Below are 25,232 nucleotides of genomic sequence, written 5' to 3'. Positions count from 1 at the left end.
GTTTGGCAAGCGTTGGTCCGGCGTTTGCGGAGCGTTTTTTTTAAAGCGCCGCATGCGCGGTTTAGCGGAGGTTGCTAGGCGGCAGCAGGTCGCATGAACGGGGTGCGACTATGATGTGGTGTGGAATTCGCACAGAAACGGGTGCGAATTCCGCACCGCATCAGTGTGAACCCAGGCTAAAGCTGAACTCCAAGTGTACTTAAGTCTTGCTCAGTTGCACAGGCCCTCTCCTGTACTAAAATTGTTTACTCTGATTTCACTGGGCACAGTGAGCTTTTTACAGCGTGCATTAGAGGCACCACAAACCATTTAGAGCCTGCCTCATTTTCTGATTTTAGGATGTCCATCATATACAGTTGTGACCAAAATTATTCAACCCCCAATGCTGTAAAGGGGTTTAGGGACTATAGTGTACATTTGGAATTGTATTCAGAATCAAATCCTACAAGGACGTTGTAACTACCCAAATGCAACTAAAATGACATCAATTGTTTATGTAATACAGTAGTAAATGGTTCTTATGTGGTTTCTTCATTGCCACAATTATTCAACCCCTTAAAGACTACCACTCTGAAGAACAGAGGTTCATACAGGTGCTTTCCATCAGGTATTGAAAACACCTGTGGATGTCACCGAGCAGCAATCAAGCATAATAAGCACCAATTAGGCAGCTTTAAAATGACTGTGATACTCAGCTCCTTCTAGACATTTACTGGTGTGGTTACAAACATGGTGAAGGCAAGAGAATGGTCCAGGAAGACAAGAGAAGAGGTGATTTCTCTTCACAGGAAGGGCAATGGCTATAAGAAGATTGCAAAGATGTTAAACATACCAAGAGACACCTTAGGAAGCATCATTCGCAAATTCAAGGCAAAGGGCACTGTTGAAACGCTACCTGGTCGTGGCAGAAAGAAGATGCTGACTTCGACTGCTGTGCGCTACCTGAAGCGTAGAGTGGAGAGAAGTCCCCGTGTGACTGCTGAGGAACTGAGAAAAGATTTGTCAGATGTGGGTACAGAAGTTTCAGCCCAGACAATAAGACGCACACTGCGTAATGAAGGCCTCCGTGCCAGAACTCCCAGGCGTACCCCCTTGCTGTCTCCAAAGAATAAGAAGAGTCGACTGCAGTATGCCAAAAGCCATGTGGACAAACCACAAAAGTTGTGGGATAGTGTTCTGTGGACTGATGAAACAAAATTAGAACTGTTTGGGCCCATGGATCAACGCTATGTTTGGAGGAGGAAGAACAAGGCCTATGATGAAAAGAACACCTTGCCTACTGTGAAGCATGGTGGAGGGTCAATCATGCTTTGGGGCTGTTTTGCTTCTGCAGGTACAGGGAAGCTTCAGCGTGTGCAAGGTACCATGAATTCTCTTCAGTACCAGGAGATATTGGATGGAAACGTGATGCAGTCCGTCACACACCTGAGGCTTGGGAGACGTTGGACCTTTCAACAGGACAATGATCCCAAGCATACCTCCAAGTCCACTAGAGCATGGTTGCAGAGGAAAGGCTGGAACATTTTGGAGTGGCCATCGCAGTCACCAGACTTAAATCCGATTGAGAACCTCTGGTGGGACTTAAAGAAAGCAGTTGCAGTGCGCAAGCCTAAGAATGTGACTGAACTGGAGGCCTTTGCCCATGAAGAATGGGCGAAGATACCCGTAGATCGCTGCAAGACACTTGTGTCAAGCTATGCTTCACGTTTAAAAGCTGTTATAACTGTAAAAGGATGCTGTACTAAGTACTAAGATTGAATGTCACTTGGGGGTTGAATAAAACTGATAATGCTGTGAGCACAGAAAAGACATTTGTGGTTATTTCATTATAACTGTTATGTTATATTTGTCTGACCTACAAGTGCCTCTTTAATGTAAATGTAAGCAAGATGACTGAATGATCAAAAGCAATGTCAAACTGGCCAAAACACTCAATTTCAGTGGGGGTTGAATAATTTTGGTCACAACTGTAGCTCTTTCTTCCATAGCTGAATGTTCCTAGCACTCACATTTTATTATTGGTTTGGACCCTCACAGGAAACTGCATTAGGTGGGCTCCAGTGGCAGGATCAACTGGTGTTTGTAGGACTTTGCAAGGGAACTAAGATAAAACAGTAAGTGCAGATGCACTTCTATATTTCAGCAGCACATATTTGGTGGAAAGGCACAGTTCCACTTTAAGGGGCATATTGAAAAAAGTAGTGAATCCGAGATTCTCGAAACATTCAACATATTCACTATTTAACCTAAAAAGAAACATATAACATGTTGCTGCTTACCAGTCCAAGCTACTCCCACCAGTTTACAGTGGTCCCAGTCTTTGTGGAGGAACAGGACAGCCCCAAAACTGCAGCAGGTTTGAGGTAGGTGGCGCGTAACTCCCGAGTGCAGTAAAAGGGATCGGATCACTTTTACTGAAAAGCTACATGTGTGCCATTCTGTTTAGGTCTCTTCCATTCACCCAAGCTGCTGCTGACTCCCCTGGTTTCTGTGCCACTCCCAGATTCTTTGCAATCGCTATGGTCATGGGACGGTTTGGGAGATCTCTGTGTTGTCATGGGTGGATATGGGACACTGAAGTGCCTCCTGACAGTTGAACACCCATCTCCGACTCGCAAGACACCACAAAAGTGAGCACCTACCCCCAGCACTGGGCTCAAAGGGGTAGGGAGGAGGAATGGGTTTCAGTTCAGGGGCACATGACCAACATAACACACTGGCACTAATAATATGATATCTGATCTGTTGGGTGAAATCCTCCTCCCTCTATTCTATTCTATGTCCCACCGCACCCCAAATGTCGTAATCGTCTGAAGTGGTGGGGCTTAATAGAGTGTCCTGTGTCCTAAAATTGACACTCCATTCATAGAAGCTGCATAAAACAGGATCTATGAATGGAAGGGGGTGGACCTTTGTTCTAATAACCCCTGGTGATGCGGAAGATTACGGCAGTGGAGGTGGGGTGGCATGGAGGGAGTAGAAGTTCACTTAACAGAGGAGACATCAGCACAAGGAACACATCCTACTGACTGTAATGCCTAGTACAAAACATACCGCTTTCAAAGTGATGGTACAATAATCTGATCGTTGGTACACAATTGATTTATTCAAAATGTCCCTAATGCAGGGGTTCCATTCTCCATTTTTTTTGAAGATCCCTGATAAATATACATAATCCGCAATTGTTAGCATGAGTTTATAATGGCAGCACCTGTTACCATTCATAAATCCTAGACACTGATGAGGGAGATTGCTGGCCTTGTCTCCTGCACAACCTGCATGCTAGCACACACCACAGACTTCCTTTGGAACATCTTGTATGTCACATTGCACGCAGATCCAGCCTATAGCACAGTATTGACAGTATATACACTATACATTATAGCTGCCATTGCCATGATAGCAGGCTGTCACTGGGCTGGATCCACTGTGCGTTGAGACAGAAGAGTTTGAAGGTTAATTTAATATAGTTCAAATTCAGTATAGTAAATTCAGGTACTTTGATTAAAGGAAAAAGAGCAGGGAAGATAAAACAAAAAGGGTTGAGTGAGAGGGCGGAGTTTAAAAGCAATCAAGTGACTTTGACCCTGTTGCTGACACCTGGCAAGTTGATTTTGTTTTAATGGATTATTATTGGATCAACCATTGTTTGTTTGCTGGAATCCTAACTTCTGCAGTGTGGCATATCACATGAGAGATTCGCACAGGAACCGCATCGCATTCCTGTGCAAATCACATGCGAATTCTGTGCGGCGCAATTTCAGCCATACATTTTGTATGGCTGAAATCGCACCGCATCAGCTCCAAAAAGGTGCAGGACTCCCTCCTCGTCCTCCTAGTCTTCTTCGTCCTCCCTTTTCTTTTTTTTTTTCCCCGCAGTACAGTAGAATTGGATCGCATGTGTATTCACACCCATGCGATCCGATTCTGCACATCACACCGCTTTTCGCAAAACAATATCGGGTGTTGTTAACTTCAGATACACAAACGCAGCAGTTCGCATGAACTGGGTGCGAAACCGGTGCAAATTCCGCACCACATAAGTGTGAACCTGGCTTAGGGCTCATTCATACAGGCGCTCAGCCTTGCCGTTTGCTTACTTTTTGTGCTAGCACAGAGCTGTGCAGGCAGCCCATATCACAAGAATGGATATGCACAGGCTCTGTGCCTGGGTCCGTGCACCTGTCCTTGTGTATCTGTTGTACTTGGCTGTGTGGGTTAGTCCGTAAAGCAAATGCATATCCATTCACTTTATATAGACTGCCTGCACGCAGCTTAGTGCTAGTACAAAAAGTAAACAAATGGCTCTTCACTCCACATGACGCTGAGTGCCTTTGTGAATGAGCCCTAAAGGAAGATGTTAGAGTTTTGCATGAGGAGCAAACAATTAAGGTATGTCCTAAAATTGACACTGTAGATAGAAACTGCAATGACAGATGAATCTCACGCTCCGCATCTACTACATCGAAGAACTGTAAGCAGCTAGCAAATGTACAGAGCAATGAACTCTTTCTACTACAGCTGAGCTGGGCAGACTATCTGATCATATTTATACATGTTAACCAACCACAGTGCAGAATTTTGTGAATTTCAGACCATTCTCAGATTCTATCTTCTTTTTTTTTTTTTCTTTACTTTTAGAGAATGGAGTGATTCGGACTCAGCGTGTGTTTGATGCTTTAATGGAGACAGACCGAGCACATTATATCCAAAACTTCCCTTATATGGACTCCCCACAGAGCATAGGTAAGACAACTGACTATTAGACACTGGGGGGAATTCAGCAAAGTAGCAGTGCGTTATAAGTATTTGGCGTTACTTGTGAATGTGTTGTGCCTATTCAAAAAACATTTGCGACAGCTTTGGTTCTTACAGTGACACATGCACCAATTTCAGGTAGTTCTAATTTTGCTCCACCTTTATTCATTGTGGCACAACACCTGCAGAAATTTTAAAATAAAATGTAGTGAAACTGTAGTCCGAAAATTAAGTTTTGCTATATCACTACAGGCTGGTCCCTTTTGCAGGTATAGCTATATAAAATATTAGAATATTATAAGTGCCTATACGGTTTAAAATCCAGTAATACACTGTCTCACCCGGCTCTACACATGCTCAGTTGCTCTATATTTTTAGGCACTGTGCCGAAAATGTAGAGGCTGATCTGCTGACAGTCTAAAGATTAGTGCTGTTCAGGAGTTTTGGGCTTCAGCAAAATGGCTGTCTCTGACATGGGAGCAATGCTGGAGGCATTTTACAAAACACACTAATTTTGGTAGCATAATTAGCAAGGAACATACATTCCACATTAATACAGAGCATTATTTTTTACCATGTTGTTACTGGTAAAGTTCCACTCTAAGAAAGTGGAGCTGTACAACCCCTGCTTCCAGACCTTATACATACTGATCAGGTGGGGTTTGTGCAGGGTAGGGAAGCCTGTGATAACACTTTGAGCATGGTTCATGATCAAGAGTGTTTTCAATCTGTGGGAATTCCTGCTTGCCTATTATCTGTTGATGTTGAAAAGGTATTTGATAGGCCTATTTGGGAAAGCGTTTGAGCCAAAAATGACCACCCCACTCTGAGTCCTGGTTTCCAACAAAAGTTTCTTGCTCTTTATTCCTCTCCTTCTGCCAGAAATTTGTCTTAACGGTTCTTTGACAACACGCTTCCCTATCGCTAACAGAACGTGGCAAGGTTGCCCATTGTCCCCTCTCTTATATGTTCTGATCATGGAGCATTTGGCAATCGCACTTCGCAACAATCCCAACATAACGGGTGTATCTGTGGCTTCAGTGGAGGTTAAACTGGCCCTTTTCGCGGATGATCTCTTACTCTGTCTCCTATCCTCAAGTGTCTCTGTCATCTATTTTGTCGGAATTCCAGAGATTCAGTGAGTTTAGCAATTTCAAGGTCAACTTAACGAAGATGGTGATTCTTAACGTTTCTGTGTCACCTCCCCGGTTCCATAAGCTTGGGGATAACTTTCCTTTCAAGTTTTGCCCTGGCTCCCTCAAATATCTGGGTATTAAAATTCTTACTAATCTCTCTATTTTCTCTGAGAATTATACTCCTCTACTAACGCACGTTACAGGACCTCCAGAATTATGTACAAAAGAAAAAAATGCCATCATTAGGGGCGTGACCACCCATCAAAGGGATCTCTCTGACTCGCCCTATTTTGGGGTGTGGATTATTAACCTAATAAAGCATATTAGAAAAAGGTTAGTAGCTGAATAGAGCAGACTGCAAAAAAAGCGGTATTTTTAAATCCAATGCAGAGTAAACAATAAACATCAATAGTAGATGCAAATAATTACTTTATTTTGATCATGAAGATCTTTTGAAAGGATGGGCATTAGACATGGTGAACACACAGTCAATCAAAAAAATAAAAACCGCGAATATAAAAACAAAAAGACGTCCTGCGCATTCATTTAGCTGCATAATGTAGATTTATTAAATGGCTGGGAAACTGTTATATTGATAAGAAGTATTCATCATATATGGAAGATAATAGTGATGTATGGAGAGTCCACTTTCATAGTATTCTGAGTGATTTTATCTTCACAATTTCGATTCTTTGTTCTTTTCCAATAGTGGCATAACTTTAGATGGATACTTCTTTGCACTTCCCTCATGTAATCATCAATGTTGAATATAGGGGTAGCAAGTGAAAAAAAAAACCTAAATAATCAACGTGAGCAATGAATAATAAATCTAAGAGTCAATATATATATATATATATATATATATATATATATATATATATATATATATATATATACAGTGGGGATCGAAAGTTTGGGCACCCCAGCTAAACATTTGTATAAAGAAGCCAAGGAAAGATGGGAAAATCTCCAAAAGGCATCAAATTACAGATTAGACATTCTTATAATATGTCAACCAAAGTTAGATTTTATTTCCATCATTTACACTTTCAAAATAACAGAAAACAAAAAAATGGCGTCTGCAAAAGTTTGGGCACCCTGCAGAGTTAATATCTTGTACTGCCCCCTTTGGCAAGTATCACAGCTTGTAAACGCTTTTTGTAGCCAGCCAAGAGTCTTTCAATTCTTGTTTGAGGTATCTTTGCCCATTCTTCCTTACAAAAGTCTTCCAGTTCTTTGAGATTTCTGGGCTGTCTGTCACGCACTGCTCGTTTTAAGGTCTATCCATAGATTTTCAATTATGTTGAGGTCAGGAGATTGTGAAGGCCATGGCAAAACCTTCAGTTTACGCCTCTTGATGTAATCCCCCGTGGATTTCGAGGTGTGTTTAGGATCATTAGCCATTTGTAGAAGCCATCCTCTCTTTGACTTCAGCTTTTTCACAGATGGCATCAAGTTACCATCCAAAATTTGCTGAAATTTTATTGAATCCATTTTTCCTTCTACTCGTGAGATGTTCCCTGTGCCACTGGCTGCAACACAACCCCAAAGCATGATTGATCCAACCCCATGCTTAACAGTTGGACAAAGGTTCTTTTCATTAAATTCTGTGCCCCTTCTTCTCCAAACGTACCTTTGCTCATTCCGGCCAAAAAGTTCAATTTTAACCTCATCGGTCCACAGAACTTGTTTCCAAAATGCATCAGGCTTGTCTATATGTTCATTTGCAAAGTTCAAACGATGATTTTTGTGGTGAGGACGTAGAAGAGGTTTTCTTCTGATGACTCTTCCATGAAGACCATATTTGTACAAGTAACTCTTTATAGTGGAATAGTGTACCACAACTCCAGTGTCTGCCAGCTCTTTCTGGAGGGATCGTGCAGTCAAACGTGGGTTTTGAATTGTTTTTCTCACAATCCTGCGAGCTGTGCTGTCTGATATTTTTCTTTGGTCTTCCAGATCTTGCTTTAACTTCCACTGTTCCTGATGACTGCCATTTCTTAATTACATTCCGAACAGAGGATATTGACATCTGAAAACGCTTTGCTATCTTCTTATAGCCTTCTCCAGCTTTGTGAGCGTCAACTATTTTTAGTTGCAGTTTTCTAGACAACTGCTTAGAAGAACCCATGGTGCTGATTGTTGGGGCAAGGTCAGATGAGTCTGGGCATTTAAAACCTTTGAGATTGACATCACCTGATCTTCCCAGACGATGATTGAGAACAATCCATGACACTGGCAGGTCTCAGCTTTGCAAAGGGGGGCAGTGCATGCTATAAACTCTGCAGGGTGCCCAAACTTTTGCAGACGCCATTTTATTTGTTTTCTGTTATTTTGAAAGTGTAAATGATGGAAATAAAATCTAACTTTTGTTGACCTATAAGAATGTCTAATCTGTAATTTGATGCCTTTTGGAGATTTTTCCATCTTTCCTTGACTTCTTTATGCACATTAATACAAATTTTTAGCTGGGGTGGCCAAACTTTCGATCCCCACTGTATATACAGTCAGGTCCATAAATATTGGGACATCGACACAATTCTAACATTTTTGGCTCTATACACCACCACAATGGATTTGAAATGAAATGAACAAGATGTGCTTTAACTGCAGACTGTCAGCTTTAATTTGAGGGTATTTACATCCAAATCAGGTGAACGGTGTAGGAATTACAACAGTTTGCATATGTGCCTCCCACTTGTTAAGGGACCAAAAGTAATGGGACAGAATAATAATCATAAATCAAACTTTCAATTTTTAATACTTGGTTGCAAATCCTTTGCAGTCAATTAAAGCCTGAAGTCTGGAACGCGTAGACATCACCAGACGCTGGGTTTCATCCCTGGTGATGGTCTGCCAGGCCTCTACTGCAACTGTCTTCAGTTCCTGCTTGTTCTTGGGGCATTTTCCCTTCAGACTTGTCTTCAGCAAGTGAAATGCATGCTCAATCGGATTCAGGTCAGGTGACTGACTTGGCCATTGCATAACACTCCACTTCTTTCCCTTAAAAAACGCTTTGGTTGCTTTTGCAGTATGCTTTGGGTCATTGTCCATCTGCACTGTGAAGCGGCGTCCAATGAGTTCTGAAGCATTTGGCTGAATATGAGCAGATAATATTGCCCGAAACACTTCAGAATTCATCCTGCTGCTTTTGTCAGCAGTCACATCATCAATAAATACAAGAGAACCAGTTCCATTGGCAGCCATACATGCCCACGCCATGACACTACCACCACCATGCTTCACTGATGAGGTGGTATGCTTAGGATCATGAGCAGTTCCTTTCCTTCTCCATGCTCTTCTCTTCCCATCACTCTGGTACAAGTTGATCTTGGTCTCATCTGTCCATAGGCTATTGTTCCAGAACTGTGAAGGCTTTTTTAGATGTCTTTTGGCAAACTCTAATCTGGTCTTCCTGTTTTTGAGGCTCACCAATGGTTTACATCTTGTGGTGAACCCTCTGTATTCACTCTGGTGAAGTCTTCTCTTGATTGTTGACTTTGACACACATACACCTACCTCCTGGAGAGTGTTCTTGATCTGGCCAACTATTGTGAAAGGTGTTTTCTTCACCAGGGAAAGAATTCTTCGGTCATCCACCATAGTTGTTTTTCGTGGTCTTCCGGGTCTTTTGGTGTTGCTGAGCTCACCGGTGCGTTCCTTCTTTTTAAGAATGTTCCAAACAGTTGTTTTGGCCACGCCTAATGTTTTTGCTATCTCTCTGATGGGTTTGTTTTGTTTTTTCAGCCTAATGATGGCTTGCTTCACTGATAGTGACAGCTCTTTGGATCTCATCTTGAGAGTTGACAGCAACAGATTCCAAATGCAAATAGCACACTTAAAATGAACTCTGGACCTTTTATCTGCTAATTTGTAATTGGGATAATGAGGGAATAACACACCTGGCCATGGAACAGCTGAGAAGCCAATTGTCCCATTACTTTTGGTCCCTTAACAAGAGGGAGGCACATATGCAAACTGTTGTAATTCCTACACCGTTCACCTGATTTGGATGTAAATACCCTCAAATTAAAGCTGACAGTCTGCAGTTAAAGCACATCTTGTTTTTTTCATTTCAAGTCCATTGTGGTGGTGTATAGAGCCAAAAATGTAAGAATTGTGTAGATGTCCCAATATTTATGGACCTGACTGTATCTGTGCATGTATGTATGTATGTATGTGTGTGTGTATATATGTGTGTGTGTGTGTGTGTGTGTGTGTGTGTATATATGTGTGTGTATATATATATATATATATATATATATATATATATATATATATATATATATATATATATATATATATATATATATAATTATTTCATCAAAGTGAGTCCAATGCAAGGATGATTACTTTAAAGGAAAAATGTTTTGTAGTCTGTGATTACCTTCATTGTATCTCGTCATCATATTGGCTGACAAAAAAGATTGAACCATGTATAGCCGACCTCGATATTACTTTAACAAGATGATCTCTATAGATGGCACTATTTAGCTAAATCTAAAATAAATGACATAAATATTAGTGAAATGAAAAAGATCATTAACAAATAATGAATATATCAAATAAGGTGATTACCCTAATAGAGATCAGAGTTGTTTTCATTTTGAAAAATTTGGATCTTGAGATCCATGATCAAAAAATGAAGGTTTTCCTCTTATGCATAAAAAATATGTTAAGGCTGTAAAAAGTATATGGGTGACTGGAATCTCAATCCTGTGATGGCATGGATTCATATAGATGAAAATAGCCTTTGGTAGGCCCAAAGGCTTTTAAGTAAGAGCAAGATGGTTCCTGAAGAAAATTGTGGACAAAAGGCCTGTTTTTGCATATCGATGCTTAACTCATATCATATGTATAGTTGTCACCTTAATTTTTTCCACTTGCTACCTCTATATTCAACATTGATGATTACATGAGGGAAGTGCAAAGAAGTATATATCTAAAGTTATGCCACTATTTGGAAAACAGCAAAGAATCGAAATTGTGAAGATAGAATCGCTCAGAATACTATGAAAGTGGACTCTCCATACATCACTATTATCTTCCATATATGAAGAATACTTATTATCAAAATAACGGTTTCCCAGCCATTTATTAAATCTACATTATGCAGCTAAGTGAATGCGCAGGACGTTTTTTGTTTTTATATTCATTGTTTTGATTTTTTTGATTGACTTACTGTGTGTCAGGGTCCTGTCCATGGCCAGAGCTCTGGAAGATCTGGCGTTTCTGCCAATACTCTACATGGCCACAGAAGTACACATCAGCCTCAGTCTGGTGCCAGACGGCCTTTATAAGGAGGCTCATCACTTCCTCTAATTGCTGGATGATCTCTAGCTCCCCGTGCCCTGTTCCTGTTTCCTGTGATTCTGACTTGTGATTTCCTGTTACTGACTCGGCTTGCTCATGGACCTGTCTACTCTGATTTACCCCTGATCTGACCTCGGCTTGGCTTACGGATGCTCTCTCTCTCTCGCTCCTCTGTGAATGACCTCTGCTATACCATCTGACTACGTCTGCTCTGATTCCCACCTGGTACCTGACCTTGGCTTGAACCAACTACCCAGTAAACATCCAAATCCCAGAAGGGCTTGCATACCATGCACAGGCACCTCCTGTCTGCAGACCTATCTCCATGCACCAGCTGTGCTTCTGAGTGGACCACCAACCAGCACTCCTACAGGTGACCTGTGCAACTTTGGGCTAGACTCCCGCTGTCCCACTCTCAGGGGAGTCCGGAACTTAGCCGCAAGGGAAGCCCTCTCTCCATTGGCCTCCATCACCAGGTACGTGATACTGTGTGTTCACCATGTCTAATGCCCATCCTTTCAAAAGATCTTCATGATCAAAATAAAGTAATTATTTGCATCTACTATTGATGTTTATCATTTACTCTGCATTGGATTTAAAAATACCACTCTTTTTTTGCAGTCTGCTCTAGTCAACTGCTAACCTTTTTCTAATATCCTCCAGAATCATGACCGTTCCTTGTACTCCTGGTTTGGCCGGATCAGTATATTGAAAATGAATGTTGCCCCCTGCTTTCTATTGCCATCCCCAGGCCCTTCTTCAGGTTCTTACAAACTGCTTTTACAAGATTTATCTGGGGTCCTCGAAGGCCGAGATTACATAGAATGATCTTGACGCTTCCCAAGCAGCGGGGCGGTGCGGAGGCTCCCAATATGCGTCTTTATCATGCAGTGGCGGTTCTTACTCATTTGTCAAACTGGTTTCATCACACCTCTTCGAAGCAGTGGGTTTCTTTGGAACGGGTCATGGTACCGTGTGATCTGTTGACCCTTCCCTGGATAGTTGCTACATCTTGGTGTCCATCTTCTTCCTTTCCGTTTCTGACTGTTCAGCTTCTGCGAACTTAGGATAGTGTGGTACTGTGGCTTGGGGCCTCTTCCCTGGTTGGTCCCATGATCCCTCTGTTTGGAAACCCCCAGTTTCCCCAACTCAGTCTCGTGGACATTTCCTTCATTGGAGCAGGGCCACTCACGGGAGTTTGGTGCAGATACTTAGTCGTGGGTGTCTTCCATCCTTCCGACAATCTTGCTCTTCCGATTGGGCCGATTTTGCCCAGTGGATGGAGACAGCTTAGCTCTTTTCCTTGTTTCTTTTGGGATCTTCTCCCTTTGCGCCCTCTCTCTGAGATTTATCAGATCCTTCTGGCTATGGTTCATCCGGACCTTCCTCCGTATACCTCCAGTTGGGCTGGGACCCTTGCCGTACAGATATCGGATGAGGACTGGTTGAAATCCTTTACCCTTACACACTGTTTGTCTCTGACCAGTAGGGCTCAGGAAACCAAGTACAAATTGCTCACTTGGTGGTACAGATGCCCCACCTTCCTTCATAGGATCTTCCCTTCCACCTCTGATCTCTGTTGGCGCTGTCAGGCTGCCCATGGCTCCCTTCTTTATATCTGGTGGGAATGTCCCCTTATTTACGCGTTTTGGGATCTTATCTTGCGAGTTTATGCGGAGGTTACGGACCAGACGGTCTACAATATGCCTCAAATTGTTCTATTTTCTATCCTGCCTGGCTCTTTCAAATGTATCAAACACGGCCTTCTTTGCCATTGCTTGACTTCTGCCAGGCTGGTTATACCTCGTCATTGGAGAACTAGCAGTATCCCGACTCTTTTGGAGTGAGTTGAGGAGATGGATCACATTGGAAGTATGGAGTTGCTCTTGGCTCAGGAATTTGGGTACTGCGGAACGCTGTCGTCAGACTTGGCTCTCCTGGCATATGTATAGGGAGTCCTCTGCACTCTGCGTTCTCCTCGATACTTGCATGGTAACTGTCCCTTTTTTTTCTCTTATTGGTTCATGTTGGTTTGTCTTACTGGGTGCTTTTTCTCAGGTGGATCTATTCTTGTTTATTTTTTTTTTCCTTTTCTTCCTTCTCTGCCTTTCTCCCTTCCCTCCCCCCCACCTTCTTTTTTTTTTTTTTTTTTCTCTCAAACTGATTTCAATTCTTCTGTATGGTTCACTGTCCCTTTTAGGGTTTGTGCTGCTTTTATTATGGTTTTTCTAGTCTTTATCTGTACCCTTTGGGAGCTTGATATTGACTGTACAACAAGACTATTCACACTTTATCCTTGGGTCTGTATTTGGAGCTACTTAGTGCCAGACTGTTATTGTTTATTATTTTTTCATGTTCTCTCAAATACGCTTATTCTCCCCCCCCCCCCCCCCTTCCTTTGCCCTTCCTTAGTCTTTTTTTGTTGTATTCCCTACGATTGTATTTTTTCTATGCCAGTTTGATTTTTCTTTTTGTACAGTTCCTGAAAAGCTTTATTAAACTGAGATTGATCATAAGAAAGTGGAGCTAATTAGGACCAGAGACAGATTGTACAATAGTGTCAGTTCAGAATTTGTATTTAATATTCAAGAATTAAAAACATAAAAAAAAAATAAATAAATAAAATAAAACACCTCATGCTTGTTATATAACTAGTATGTCAAAGCAAACTTAAAAAAAAAACATATTTACAGTGCCTTGAAAAGGTACTCGTACCTCTTGAAATTTTCCACATTTTGTCATGTTACAACCAAAACCATAAATGTATTTTATTAGGATTTTATGTGCTAGACCAAAACAAAGTGGCACATAATTGTGAAGTGGGATTTTTTTATAACCTAACCCTTCTTTAAACTTCTCAATTTTATCCCTGACCTGTCTGGTGTGTTACTTGGCCTTCATGATGCTGTTTGTTCACTAATGTTCTCTAACAAACCTCTTAGGGCTTCACAGAACAGCTGTATTTATACTGCTATTAATTTAAAGCAGTGGTCTCTCTGCAGAGATCTTGCATGCCTTCCATTAAGTCAGAGGTAGAACTTTTTGGATTGCGGAGCTATAGGTCTGACTCATTATGTACAAAAACATCAAAACAAAGAAGGTGCAAACGCCTAGCGCATTACCTTTAAAACAATTTATTGAAAATGAAAGACACAGGTTTTACTCACAAACCAAGTAGGTAATTGGCATGTGGTTGCATAAACACACAATGTGGACCACTGTTCACCTCCAACTGAAGGCAAGATGGTGTGAGCTTCTGACGTGTTTCGGGGACCCTGTCCTCTTCCAAAGGCTGGTGTCCCCCAGGACTCAAAACTCTTAAATAGAATGTGTGAATCCCATGGCCCACCAGGGGGCGGGGGAGGAAAAGGGGGTGGGAGTTCTTTAAAGGGGACACAGACATATTCATTCTCTATGTGAATGGATAGTAAGAACATACAAACATATAATTAGCCTACCTCACCACCACAAGGAAAATCCGTAAAAATCACAGATAAAATGAGAGAAATGTGTAAAAATGCTAATGCAAGAAATTAATATAATAAAGCCAAATAAAAGTATATATACATTTGTAAACATGACCTACTTAGTGGTATATTGCATTGGCAGCCCTATTAACATAATCACAACCACTGATAAAGACTACTAATCTGTTCCCGGCCAGTGATTACTCACCCTCGATATATGGGACTGGACAGTGTCCATCTTTAGGGACACCCGATGAACACTGCTAAATGAGACATGAACGTATGCGTGATTGCAATAAGCAATCATGACCGCTGCCACCTGTTGCTGGAAATCTGCTGTCAGGATAAGCAGGCTGCGTGCTTCCTTGTAGTGGAATGCATGCTAGCCGAGCTTCCTGATGCTGGAGCGCAAACCACTGGCCCGCTGGAACCGGATGTCTGGGACCGGAAGTACTTCATATCGGAGGCCCCACAGATAATAACAAGAGGAATACTCTTGCATTATAGCAAATATAAAACCGATCAATATTGTCAGGGTCTGGCTGCCATGGAGGTACATATAAATATGTTAAATGGCAAAATGTGTATAAAACTCTAATAACAATAAATATTATACTCCTATTATACAGTACTTGGGCTTGAAAACCTAATTACAATGAAAAACCACAATATACTTTAATAAATAAAGGGAATAGAGGACTAAGTATTTCATTAAAAAACAAAAGGAAGTTGTATCTGTTTACCACCAGATGGATGAATTATGCCTCCAATATCTCACATATTAAAATAGGTGGTAAAAAGCTATTCAACATATCAATTCTTATCATACTAGGGGATCTCGTTGGTAACGAGTATCGTTCTCACAATTTGAAAAGAAAGTAAAATATGGCGTATGTGGGACATACAAATTGTATTGTAACTGTAATGTCTACCTTCATTTTGTAAAGCGCTGCGCAAATTGTTTATAATAAGATACTAAAACACAAATGGGACAACAATCCAAGATAGGGTGTGTAAACTGCGATCCATAAAGGAATGGATAAAAAAAAAAAAAATACAATAAGCAGACTAAATGGTGTACCTTTCCTAACGAGAAAAAAAAACATCCACCCCTGCTGTCTGTAACCCAACCTGTCTTAACTGAAAAATTGCACTAATGATGCCAGGCGGATGAATATCACCCTTGGCCAGAAATGGAATTGGGGTCGGTATTCTTACTTAAACCACTGCATGAATGTCCAGGTCCTTGTTCAAACCATTCGGTGTCATTGAGCCCAATTGGTGAATCCAGAATACCTCCTGGTTGCTGACCCTTTTGTGTTTCCTACCAGAATCTGCATCTCTAATGGCTTCAATTGCGAACAATTTTAGGCCCTCTGGTTTCTTGTCACTTCTGAAAACTGGCGGAACAAAGAATGCTTGTCAAATCCTTTCAAAATGTTCCTTTTTATGCTTTCCAAATCTGGTCCTGAGAGTGCGGGATGTGCGGCCCACATAAAGGATACTACATGGACATATGAGGCCATAGACCACATATTGGACACGCAGTTAATAAACTGTTGTCTAGAATGGACCTTCCCATTAGTACCAATTTATTTATTCCTATGCCACATGAATGAACAGGCTCCACAGTTGGCTACCTCACAGAAATGGTTCCCTTTTATGATTAAACAGGGTTCTCCAGGTGGATATGGACTTTTTCATGACTGGTTTCACCCTACTGGGAGCAATGTGGCTGCATAGATCCCTCAGCCTTCTGAACACCACACAAGGTCTGTGTGGGATAGATGGTGTGAGGTGAGGGTCCAGTTTGAGTATGGACTAATATTTTTTCAACACCCTCTGTATATCAAAGGCCTTGCTCATATACCTGGTACTGAATGGAACTAGGCCTAGTGTAGTCATCTCTCTGGCTGGTTTTTCCTGAGGCACATATTCGCTATCGTAGCTTGCTCGATATTTCTTGAAGGCTGCTTGGACCACCCTGGCATCATAAACTTTATCTGAAAACTTCGTCTTGAGAATCGGGCTCTGTTCTTCATAGTCTTCCACTCTGGTGCATGTTCTCTTTAGTCTTCAAAACTGTCCAAATGGGACATTGCGGATCCATCGGGGATGATGATGGCTATTGCATGCAAGAATTAATTACCTGCTGTTGCTTTAAAATGGGTCCTAGAAATGATTTTCAGTTCCACATCAAAGCCTAACTTCAAATCAAAAAAAAAAACGACTTGTGACAGTCAGTCACATGTAGCAATAATGGTGTGACCCTCCTGCGCTCCAAATGTGTGTTTAGACAAACTAAAATAATAAATGAACCCCAAACAGCTGCTAACATTAAATCATATACCAGTGATCAAGTGAATATAAACCATATAAATGCTGCGCTACATTCAAACTAATTTAAGTGAATGTGGAATTCAATATCTCAAATTAAAATAATAACAATAATAATATAAATGTAGATGTGCTTAGTGATAACAAAAATGATGACAAAACACAAACTTGAATCCATACGCATGTGCATAAAAAAATGCACATACATATATTACATCACACGTGCAAAAAATGTGAAGTGAAATGATATCTAAATAATAAACGCAAACTCAAAGTCCAATAATGGAATATTAAAGGTGAAAAAAAGTCCAATAATGGAATATTAAAGGTGAAAAAAAGTCCAATAATGGAATATTAAAGGTGAAAAAAAAAAATGGCACGATTAGGGCAATACGTGGATATGTTTCTCCAACCATTGGTGAGAGAAACTAGGTCGTATCTGAGAGATACTAAGCACCTAATACAATTGTTGGAGAAAATAGATGGTAACGATGTGATCTTGGCAACAGCTGACGTCTCATCGTTATATACAATTATTGGTCATACAGAAGGGGTGGAAGCTACAGAATGGGGTCTAAGAAAATATGGAAATCTGAAAAGAGGGCAGAGAAAATATATTTTGGATTGTCTAGAATTTTGCTTAAAACATAATTACTTCTGGCATATGAACGTGTTTTATAATCAAGTTAAGGGTGTAGCCATGGGAGCCCGTTTTGCTCCCAGTGTGGCAAACATGTTCATGGCACACTGGGAAGAGATGGCAGTTTATTTGAGTCCCCCGAAAGAATTAATTTTGTTTAAAAGATACATAGATGATATTATAGTAATATGGAAGGGAAGAGAAGAAGATTTATTATGTTTCTGTGAGAATTTAAATAAGAATACTAAAAATATTGTTCTTACATGGGAACATAGTCGTGAGCGGATCAGCTTCCTAGATTTAGATATTAACATCATACAAAATAAAATCATCACAAAGACATTCTTTAAGAGTGTTGACAGGAATGGATACATTCCTCGAGACAGCTGCCACTTCCCGCCGTGGTTATTGAATATACCTAAAGGTCAAATGATTAGACTCAGAAGGAATTGTACGATGCAGGAGGACTTTCTGAGTCAAGCAAAAAATATAGGCCAGAGGTTTGAAGCCAAAGGTTACCAGCAAGATTCCATTAGTAACACAATCCAGGAAGTTGGGAACACAAATAGAGACGTGTTGTTGGTGGATCGAGAGAAAAATGAGGAACAAAAAGACCAACTTGTAATATGTTTGGATTTCAATGTCCATTATAAAAAAGTGGAAACTATCTTTAGAAAAAATTGGTCACTATTGAAAGCCGATCCAGCCCTGAAAGGGATAATATCAGATTTCCCTAGTTTTAGATATAGAAAAGCCCCATCTTTAAGAGACAAAATTGTTAAAAATGTTCTTGATCCACCCAATAAAAATGTCACTTTTTTGGATATAAATGGGTTTTTTCCATGTAGAACATGTTATGCATGCAAAGCTACAAAAGGCAAGAATAAGAAATTGATGACTTTTTCTTCATCTGTGAGTGAGAAAGAATTCAAAATTGAAGAATGTATCACTTGTAGGACAGAGGGAGTTGTGTACGCGCTGCAATGTAGTTGCGGAATGCAATATATAGGGAGAACTAAACGACCACTTTGGGTCAGGCTCCGGGAACACGTACAAAATATAAAGAAGGGGTTCCCGAAGCATAGCGTCTCTAAGCATTTCGCCAAGTGTCACAACAAAGACCCTAGTGAATTAAAATTTTGGGGTATCACGAAATACAAGAGACATTGGCGAGGCAGCCATAAGGTGCGTACGTTGAGCCAATTAGAGTCTAAGTGGATTTATAGTATGCACACTTATTTCCCTAATGGTTTGAACATCGAGTTTGATGTAAATTGTTTCATTTCTGATTTCTGAGGTAGTTTGAGATTGTGCTATGGGTATATATTATGTTTGACTATGTAAACTCATGCTTTCAGATAGAATATATGTGTGTGTTTTTATTCGGAGTTGTCCTTTATGGGCTGGTGAAGGATGGAATTAATGAAGATTAAAATAAATATTTTCTCTTATAAAATACTCTCAATAATTAAATATCATTTTTAAATATATTTTTCAATATAGTTTTAAATATTTTTATGTTTATTTACCATTTAGGATTATATATATACGGATGCGTTTTTATACGCAGAAGTATGTGTATGTTTCCGGTTAATGGTATATATATATATATATATATATATATATATTAATAATTACGGGCTTTATATTGGTATATATAATGAGAGAACACTCGATTTTTGGCGTAAATTAAGTGAGATATGATCTATTTTATATATTTTTATTTTATTTTTTTATTAATAAAATAAAACATTTTATTTAAATGGGAATGGGTATTAAGGTTTTCTTGTTTAATATATTTTTGTTGTTTTTAATTTAGATTGCGGTTTGGTGCATTATTATACACTTTTTCTATGTAAATGTGCCCACTGCTGCTATTAGTGTATATATCTCTGCAATATTCCATTTTGGTGCATCATTATACACTCCTCGTTTTTTTCTGTGTAAATGTGCCCATTGCAGATATTAGCTTATGCATTCCTGCATAATAGTCCCCAGTGGTCTTCAGTTTAATGGCCGCAGGAAGTATCGATGTGATGAGGTTGAAGCAAACACCTGCATGTGGGTGGTTCCTTCTATCCTGGCCGGGTATATAAAGAGCTATCGTCACTGTGATTGACAGCCCTGATGAAGTCACGTGATATTGTGACGTAACGCGTCGGCGTAGCGCGGTGACGTATTTCCGGCGTGGCGGCCATCTTGGTACACCTGTGGATGCAGCTGTACACCCTACAAACATAGATATATCCTCATTTGAGAGCATGAGGGTCTAATGTGGACTGGCTGCTACGTAAGTGCATTTTTACTAAAGATTTGATGTTCCTATGGTATATTAAACATACTACACTATGGGAGGATCCCTCTGTTTTGTTCTGAGAAATTGATATTTCACCTATACCTGGAGAAGAGCTGAGTGGGAATATTATATCCTGAGAAGTGGTTTTGGAGTGCTTTGGTGCCTGGAGGATCTGTGAGAGGGATCCATTACTGCTCTTTGACCCGCAAGGGTCGAAGTGATGAGGTGAGAGGCTAATCCAGAAGGTGGTTGGATTCACAAGCTCTATCTACACTCAGATATCTGCACGATTTGTTTCACCTGTGGTCACTTTACAGTATTATTGGAAACACAGTTTACAGTTTTTTTTCACCTTTAATATTCCATTATTGGACTTTTTTTCACCTTTAATATTCCATTATTGGACTTTGAGTTTGCGTTTATTATTTAGATATCATTTCACTTCACATTTTTTGCACGTGTGATGTAATATATGTATGTGCATTTTTTTATGCACATGCGTATGGATTCAAGTTTGTGTTTTGTCATCATTTTTGTTATCACTAAGCACATCTACATTTATATTATTATTGTTATTATTTTAATTTGAGATATTGAATTCCACATTCACTTAAATTAGTTTGAATGTAGCGCAGCATTTATATGGTTTACAGTCACATATGTGAATTCGATGTTGAATGGGTTGGCTTGGCAGTAGGCTATAAATTCCTGTAGTTGTAGATCAGAACCTTCCCATATGATGAGACTGTCTTCTATATAGTGGGCATAGAGGACCAGGTTTGCCCCAATTGGGTTATTTCTCCAAATGTGCAAGTGTTCCCAATAATTATGGGTTAGAGTATACTCTATGCTTTGCACAATGAATTCTGCCTGGGCATGGTGAATACTGTTATCTTGTGCCAGAAAGAATTGCACCGCCTGTAGGCCAAAATGACAATGAATCAATGTGTATAGAGAGGAAACATCCAGAGGTAGCCATTTTGTATGATGTCCACCAACTATAATTGGATAAAATATCCAACATGTGGCCTGAATCCCTTAAGTAAGATGGTAATTCTACCACTATTTTCTGTAGAAAATGATCTATATAGCTACCAATGCTGCTGGTTAGACTATCTATACCTGCAATAATAGGTCTTCCAGGTGGACTGGTCGCATGTTTGTGAATGTTGGTGATGTGGTAGAAGTGAGGTGTTTGAGGGTAAGGGCTCAAAATAAATTGCCACTCTTGTTTTTTCAGAATCTTTCTCTCCAGATCTTGATCCAACAATACTTTCAATGACTGCTTATATGTAGCTACAGAGTCTCATGATAGACTCTCATAGATGTTGGTGTCTCCTAGGAGTCTTCTTGCTTCTTCCAAGTAGGCTTGTCTCTGCTGTATGACAAGCCCCCCCCCCCCCCCCCGCTTGCCTGATGATGATGATAGAAGTGTTGTTTTTCAGGCCTTGTAGCGTGTCCTTCTCCTGTGGTGACATGTATCTTTTTAGCACCCTCACAGATTTTGATCAAATCCGCATAGAACACTTCATAAAACATAGAAATGAAGTTGCCCTTAGCTCCATGAGGGTAAAAGGAGGACTTGGGTCTAAAGTGTGTGTACTGCATTTCCCCAATACTAAGACTCTCCCAAGGAGAGTATTATGATATCTTTTAAGAGTCAGGTTTCTAACAAATATGTTCAAGTCTACAAAGAGTTCAAATAGATTGGGAGGATTCTGTGGTTTAAAATTTTAAACCCTTTTGTAGAAGACAAATTTCATTTTCTGTGAGGGCATGTTCAGACAAATTGAAGATCTTAATCGTAGATGATTTAGAGTCTATATTTTTCCTCTTTTTGAACTTGCTTCCACCTCAGGTGCCTCTTTGGGTTCTTTTTCTCTTTTTTCCTCCTGTTGACCCTCCCAGTTGCAGGGGTTTGGTCTCTTTAAGGGGTTTGAGTCCTGGGGGACACCAGCCTTTGCTCTGAAGAAGGGGACAGTCCCTGAAACACGTCAAACTCACACCATCTTGTCTTCAGTTGGAGGAGGAGAGCGGTCCACATTGTGTGTTTTCTGCAACCATATGCCAATTACCTACTTGGTTTGTGGGTAAAACCTTTTGTCTTTCATTTTCAATAAATAGTTTTTAAGGTAATGCGCTAGACCATTTGTGCCCTCTTTGTTTTCATGTTTTTGTGCAGTGTTGGATTTCCCCAGTCTGAAGACGGCTGCACCGCCATTTCTTTCCAGTCCTGGTTGTGAAAAATCCATGGGATTACACCTAGAGTGATGGTATCCATTTCTGAGTGCCAAGTGTCAAGTTTGACGGTCTTTGTACCTCACTCATTATGTGGTTTTCTGACCTCTACCAAGACAACACTGCTTCCATATAAAGAGCATGGGTCCTTCTCTGCAGCACGCTGACGGGGGGAAGGCTGTGGCTGTTTTCCAAATAAATTTGAACTGTAAGGCCTCAGGCACACCAGACACAAAAAACACTGTTTTTACTGGCATTTTACTTTTTTTTTTTTTTTTTTTTTTCCTTCTGTGTGGCCATGCACACATAGGCATTTACAGATGTATTATAAGAGGAGTATTTAGAAAAAAACATCACTTGTGCATTCAGAAGAGGAGCATTTGAGCAGAAAAAAACACTTGATGCGCCTAAGCACCTGTAGAAACGCCTAAATGCTAGGCGCATTGAGCCTTTTATTAATTCCAGTGGCCAGACTAAATTTAATATTTTGGCCAATGGAATGAATGAACACCTAAAACATGTTTGTTTGCAAAATATGGCTTTAGGCGCGGTTTTTGTTGTTTTTTTTTTTTTATTTTTGTTTGTTTTTGTTTTTTTGTTGTGTGTTTTTTTTTTTTTTTTTTTTAGCTGCTTTTCTCTTGCCAGGAAAAAAGATGTTCAGAGGAGCTGGGTGCATGAGGTCTAAGAATTTTGCAAGTTTTAAAGCACTTAGATTGTATTTACCTGATTTTAAACAGAATGTTTAATTCCACTATATTGCCAAAAGTATTGGGACGCCTTTACAAGCACATGAACTTTAACGGCATCCCAGTCTTAGTCCGTAGGGTTCAATATTGAGTTGGCCTACCCTTTTGTAGCTATAATAGCTTCAACTCTTCTGGAAACGCTGTCCACAAGGTTTAGGAGTGTGTCTATGACCATTCTTCCAGAAGCGCATTTGTGAGGTCAGGCACTGATATCAGACAAGAAGGCCTGGCTTGCAGTCTCTACTCTAATTCATCCCAAAGATGTTCTATCAGGTTGAAGTCAGGACTGTGCAGGCCAGTCAAGTTCCTCTACCCCAAATTCGCTCATCCATGTCTTTATGGACTTTGCTTTGTGCACTGGTGTGCAGTCATGTTGGAACAGGAAGGGGCCATCCCCAAACTGGTTCCCACAAAGTTGGGAGCATGAAATTGTCCAAAATGTCTTGGTATGCTGACGCCTTAAGAGTTCCCTTCACTGGAAGTAAGGGACCCAACCACTGAAAAACAACCCCACAGCAATACCCCCTCCACCAAACTTTACACTTGGCACAATGTAGTCAAGCAAGTACCGTTCTCCTGGCAACAGCCAAACTCAGACACATCCATCAGATTACCAGACAGAGAAGTGTGATTTGTCACTTCATAGAACACGTCTCCTTTGCTCTAGAGTCCAGTTGCAGCATGCTTTTACACCACTGCATCCGACGATTTGCATTGCACTTGGTGATGTAAGGCTTGGATGCTGCTGCTCAACCATGGAAACCCATTATATGAAGGAATGCACTTTTGTTGTGCTCATCTGAAGGCCACAGGAAGTTTAGAGGTCTTTAGCTATTGACTCTGCAGACAGTTGGTGACTTCTGTGCGCTTCAGCATGCGCTGACCCCACTGTCATTTTACTTGACCTACCACTTCTTGGCTCTTCTTCTCAGTTGCTTCCACTTTGTTGTAATACCAACAGTTGACCGTGGAATATTTAGTAGCAAGGAAATTTCACTTATGGAGTTATTGCACAGATGGCAACCTATCACGGTACTACACTTGAATTACCTGGGCTCCTGAGAGCGACCCATTCTTTCACAAATGTTTGTAGAAGCAGTCTGCGTGAATAGCTGCTTGATGTTCTACATCTGTGGCCATGGAGGTGATTGGAACACCTGAATCCAATGATTTGGAGCGTGTGTCAATACTTTTGGCAATATAATGTAGGCTTTAACAGTTTGAGACACATCTAGATATACCTTAGGCCCCTTTCACATGGGGTGGGCACTGTTTTTGATCAGCAGAGGATCTGTCCGGTGATCCCCTGCTCATCAGAGCAGTGGGCAAATGATAGGTCTGTGTCTGCTCAGTTTATGCAGAGCTGGCACAGGCAAAGACGATAAAGTATTGATAGGTGAGCACTGCCCAGTTAAATCCTAATAAGCAAAATAAACAATAATGTGCAGTGACACTAATTCAAGTCCATAAATAAACTTGTGCAATAAAGTGTAGTCTCTTTTATTATTATTATTATTATTATTATTTTTTTTTCTTATTGCACAAGTTTTATTTTATGGACTTTTGTTTATTATGATTTATCTGGGCAGTGCTCACCTATCAATACCTAATAGTCTTTGAGGGTCAGAACCCTATATAGGAGCAGCAGCCAATCATTTGTCATTATTATTTGTTTGAGTCTTCACTGTAATTTTCACAAGCACAAGGTATAATCCATAGCGCAGGATGTGTCTCAGTACTGACAGACATAGCCCGCTATGCTCTATGGGGGTCGGCGTAAACTGACTCCACTGTTCGTTTACACCTGACTGCCCTCCGATCCCATCTGCCTAGATGGAGGAGAGTGGATCCCCTTCTGCTTCTTTAGCAGACCAGACCGCACTGGAGGTAGGTCCATAAGAGTGAATAGAAGGTCTGATCAGGTCTGCCTGAAAGGTGGACCTGTTCAGACTCTGTTGAAAGGAGCTTTAAGGATACACTGTTGATCACTAAACTCTACAAATCCAGTCAAAATTTGGAATTATAAATTTATTATAGTTGCCTTTTTGCTATTTTTATCAATGAGTTCACTTTCAAATTATTCTCTTTTGAACATTTGTGTTGGTTATCACTGATTTAATTGATTTTAACACTGCCCATCTTTTCTTGCCCACAGGATACAGAGCTACAATTAGTGCACCCCATATGGTGAGTTCTCAATGCATTATTATATTTTTAACTTTTACTGTTGAAAATAAGTAGTATTAGTACAGTTTTAATAAGGATTTTTTCTGGTACAAAAATTTAAAATCCTTAACTGTA

General features: G+C 40.4%; 1 protein-coding gene across 4 annotated transcripts in view; it reads left to right on the top strand.

Moving 5' to 3' along the window:
* The window catches only part of LOC149449016 (protein-L-isoaspartate(D-aspartate) O-methyltransferase-like), a 269,416-nt gene that overhangs the window by 199,688 nt on the left and 44,496 nt on the right, over window positions 1–25,232 (top strand). For all 4 annotated transcript variants that reach the window (XM_089693942.1, XM_089693941.1, XM_089693943.1 and 1 more), the window contains 2 exons: window positions 4,642–4,746; window positions 25,087–25,118. In XM_089693942.1, coding sequence (XP_089550068.1) covers window positions 4,642–4,746; window positions 25,087–25,118 — 137 coding nt within the window. The remainder of the gene's footprint in view (window positions 1–4,641; window positions 4,747–25,086; window positions 25,119–25,232) is intronic.

The sequence above is a fragment of the Staurois parvus genome, unplaced genomic scaffold, assembly GCF_062004578.1.
Source record: "Staurois parvus isolate SC_StPar_1 unplaced genomic scaffold, SC_StPar_1.0 ptg000642l, whole genome shotgun sequence".
NCBI lineage: Eukaryota > Metazoa > Chordata > Amphibia > Anura > Ranidae > Staurois > Staurois parvus.
Note: the sequence above shows the minus strand (reverse complement) of the source record. Positions and strands in the feature narration are given on the sequence as shown.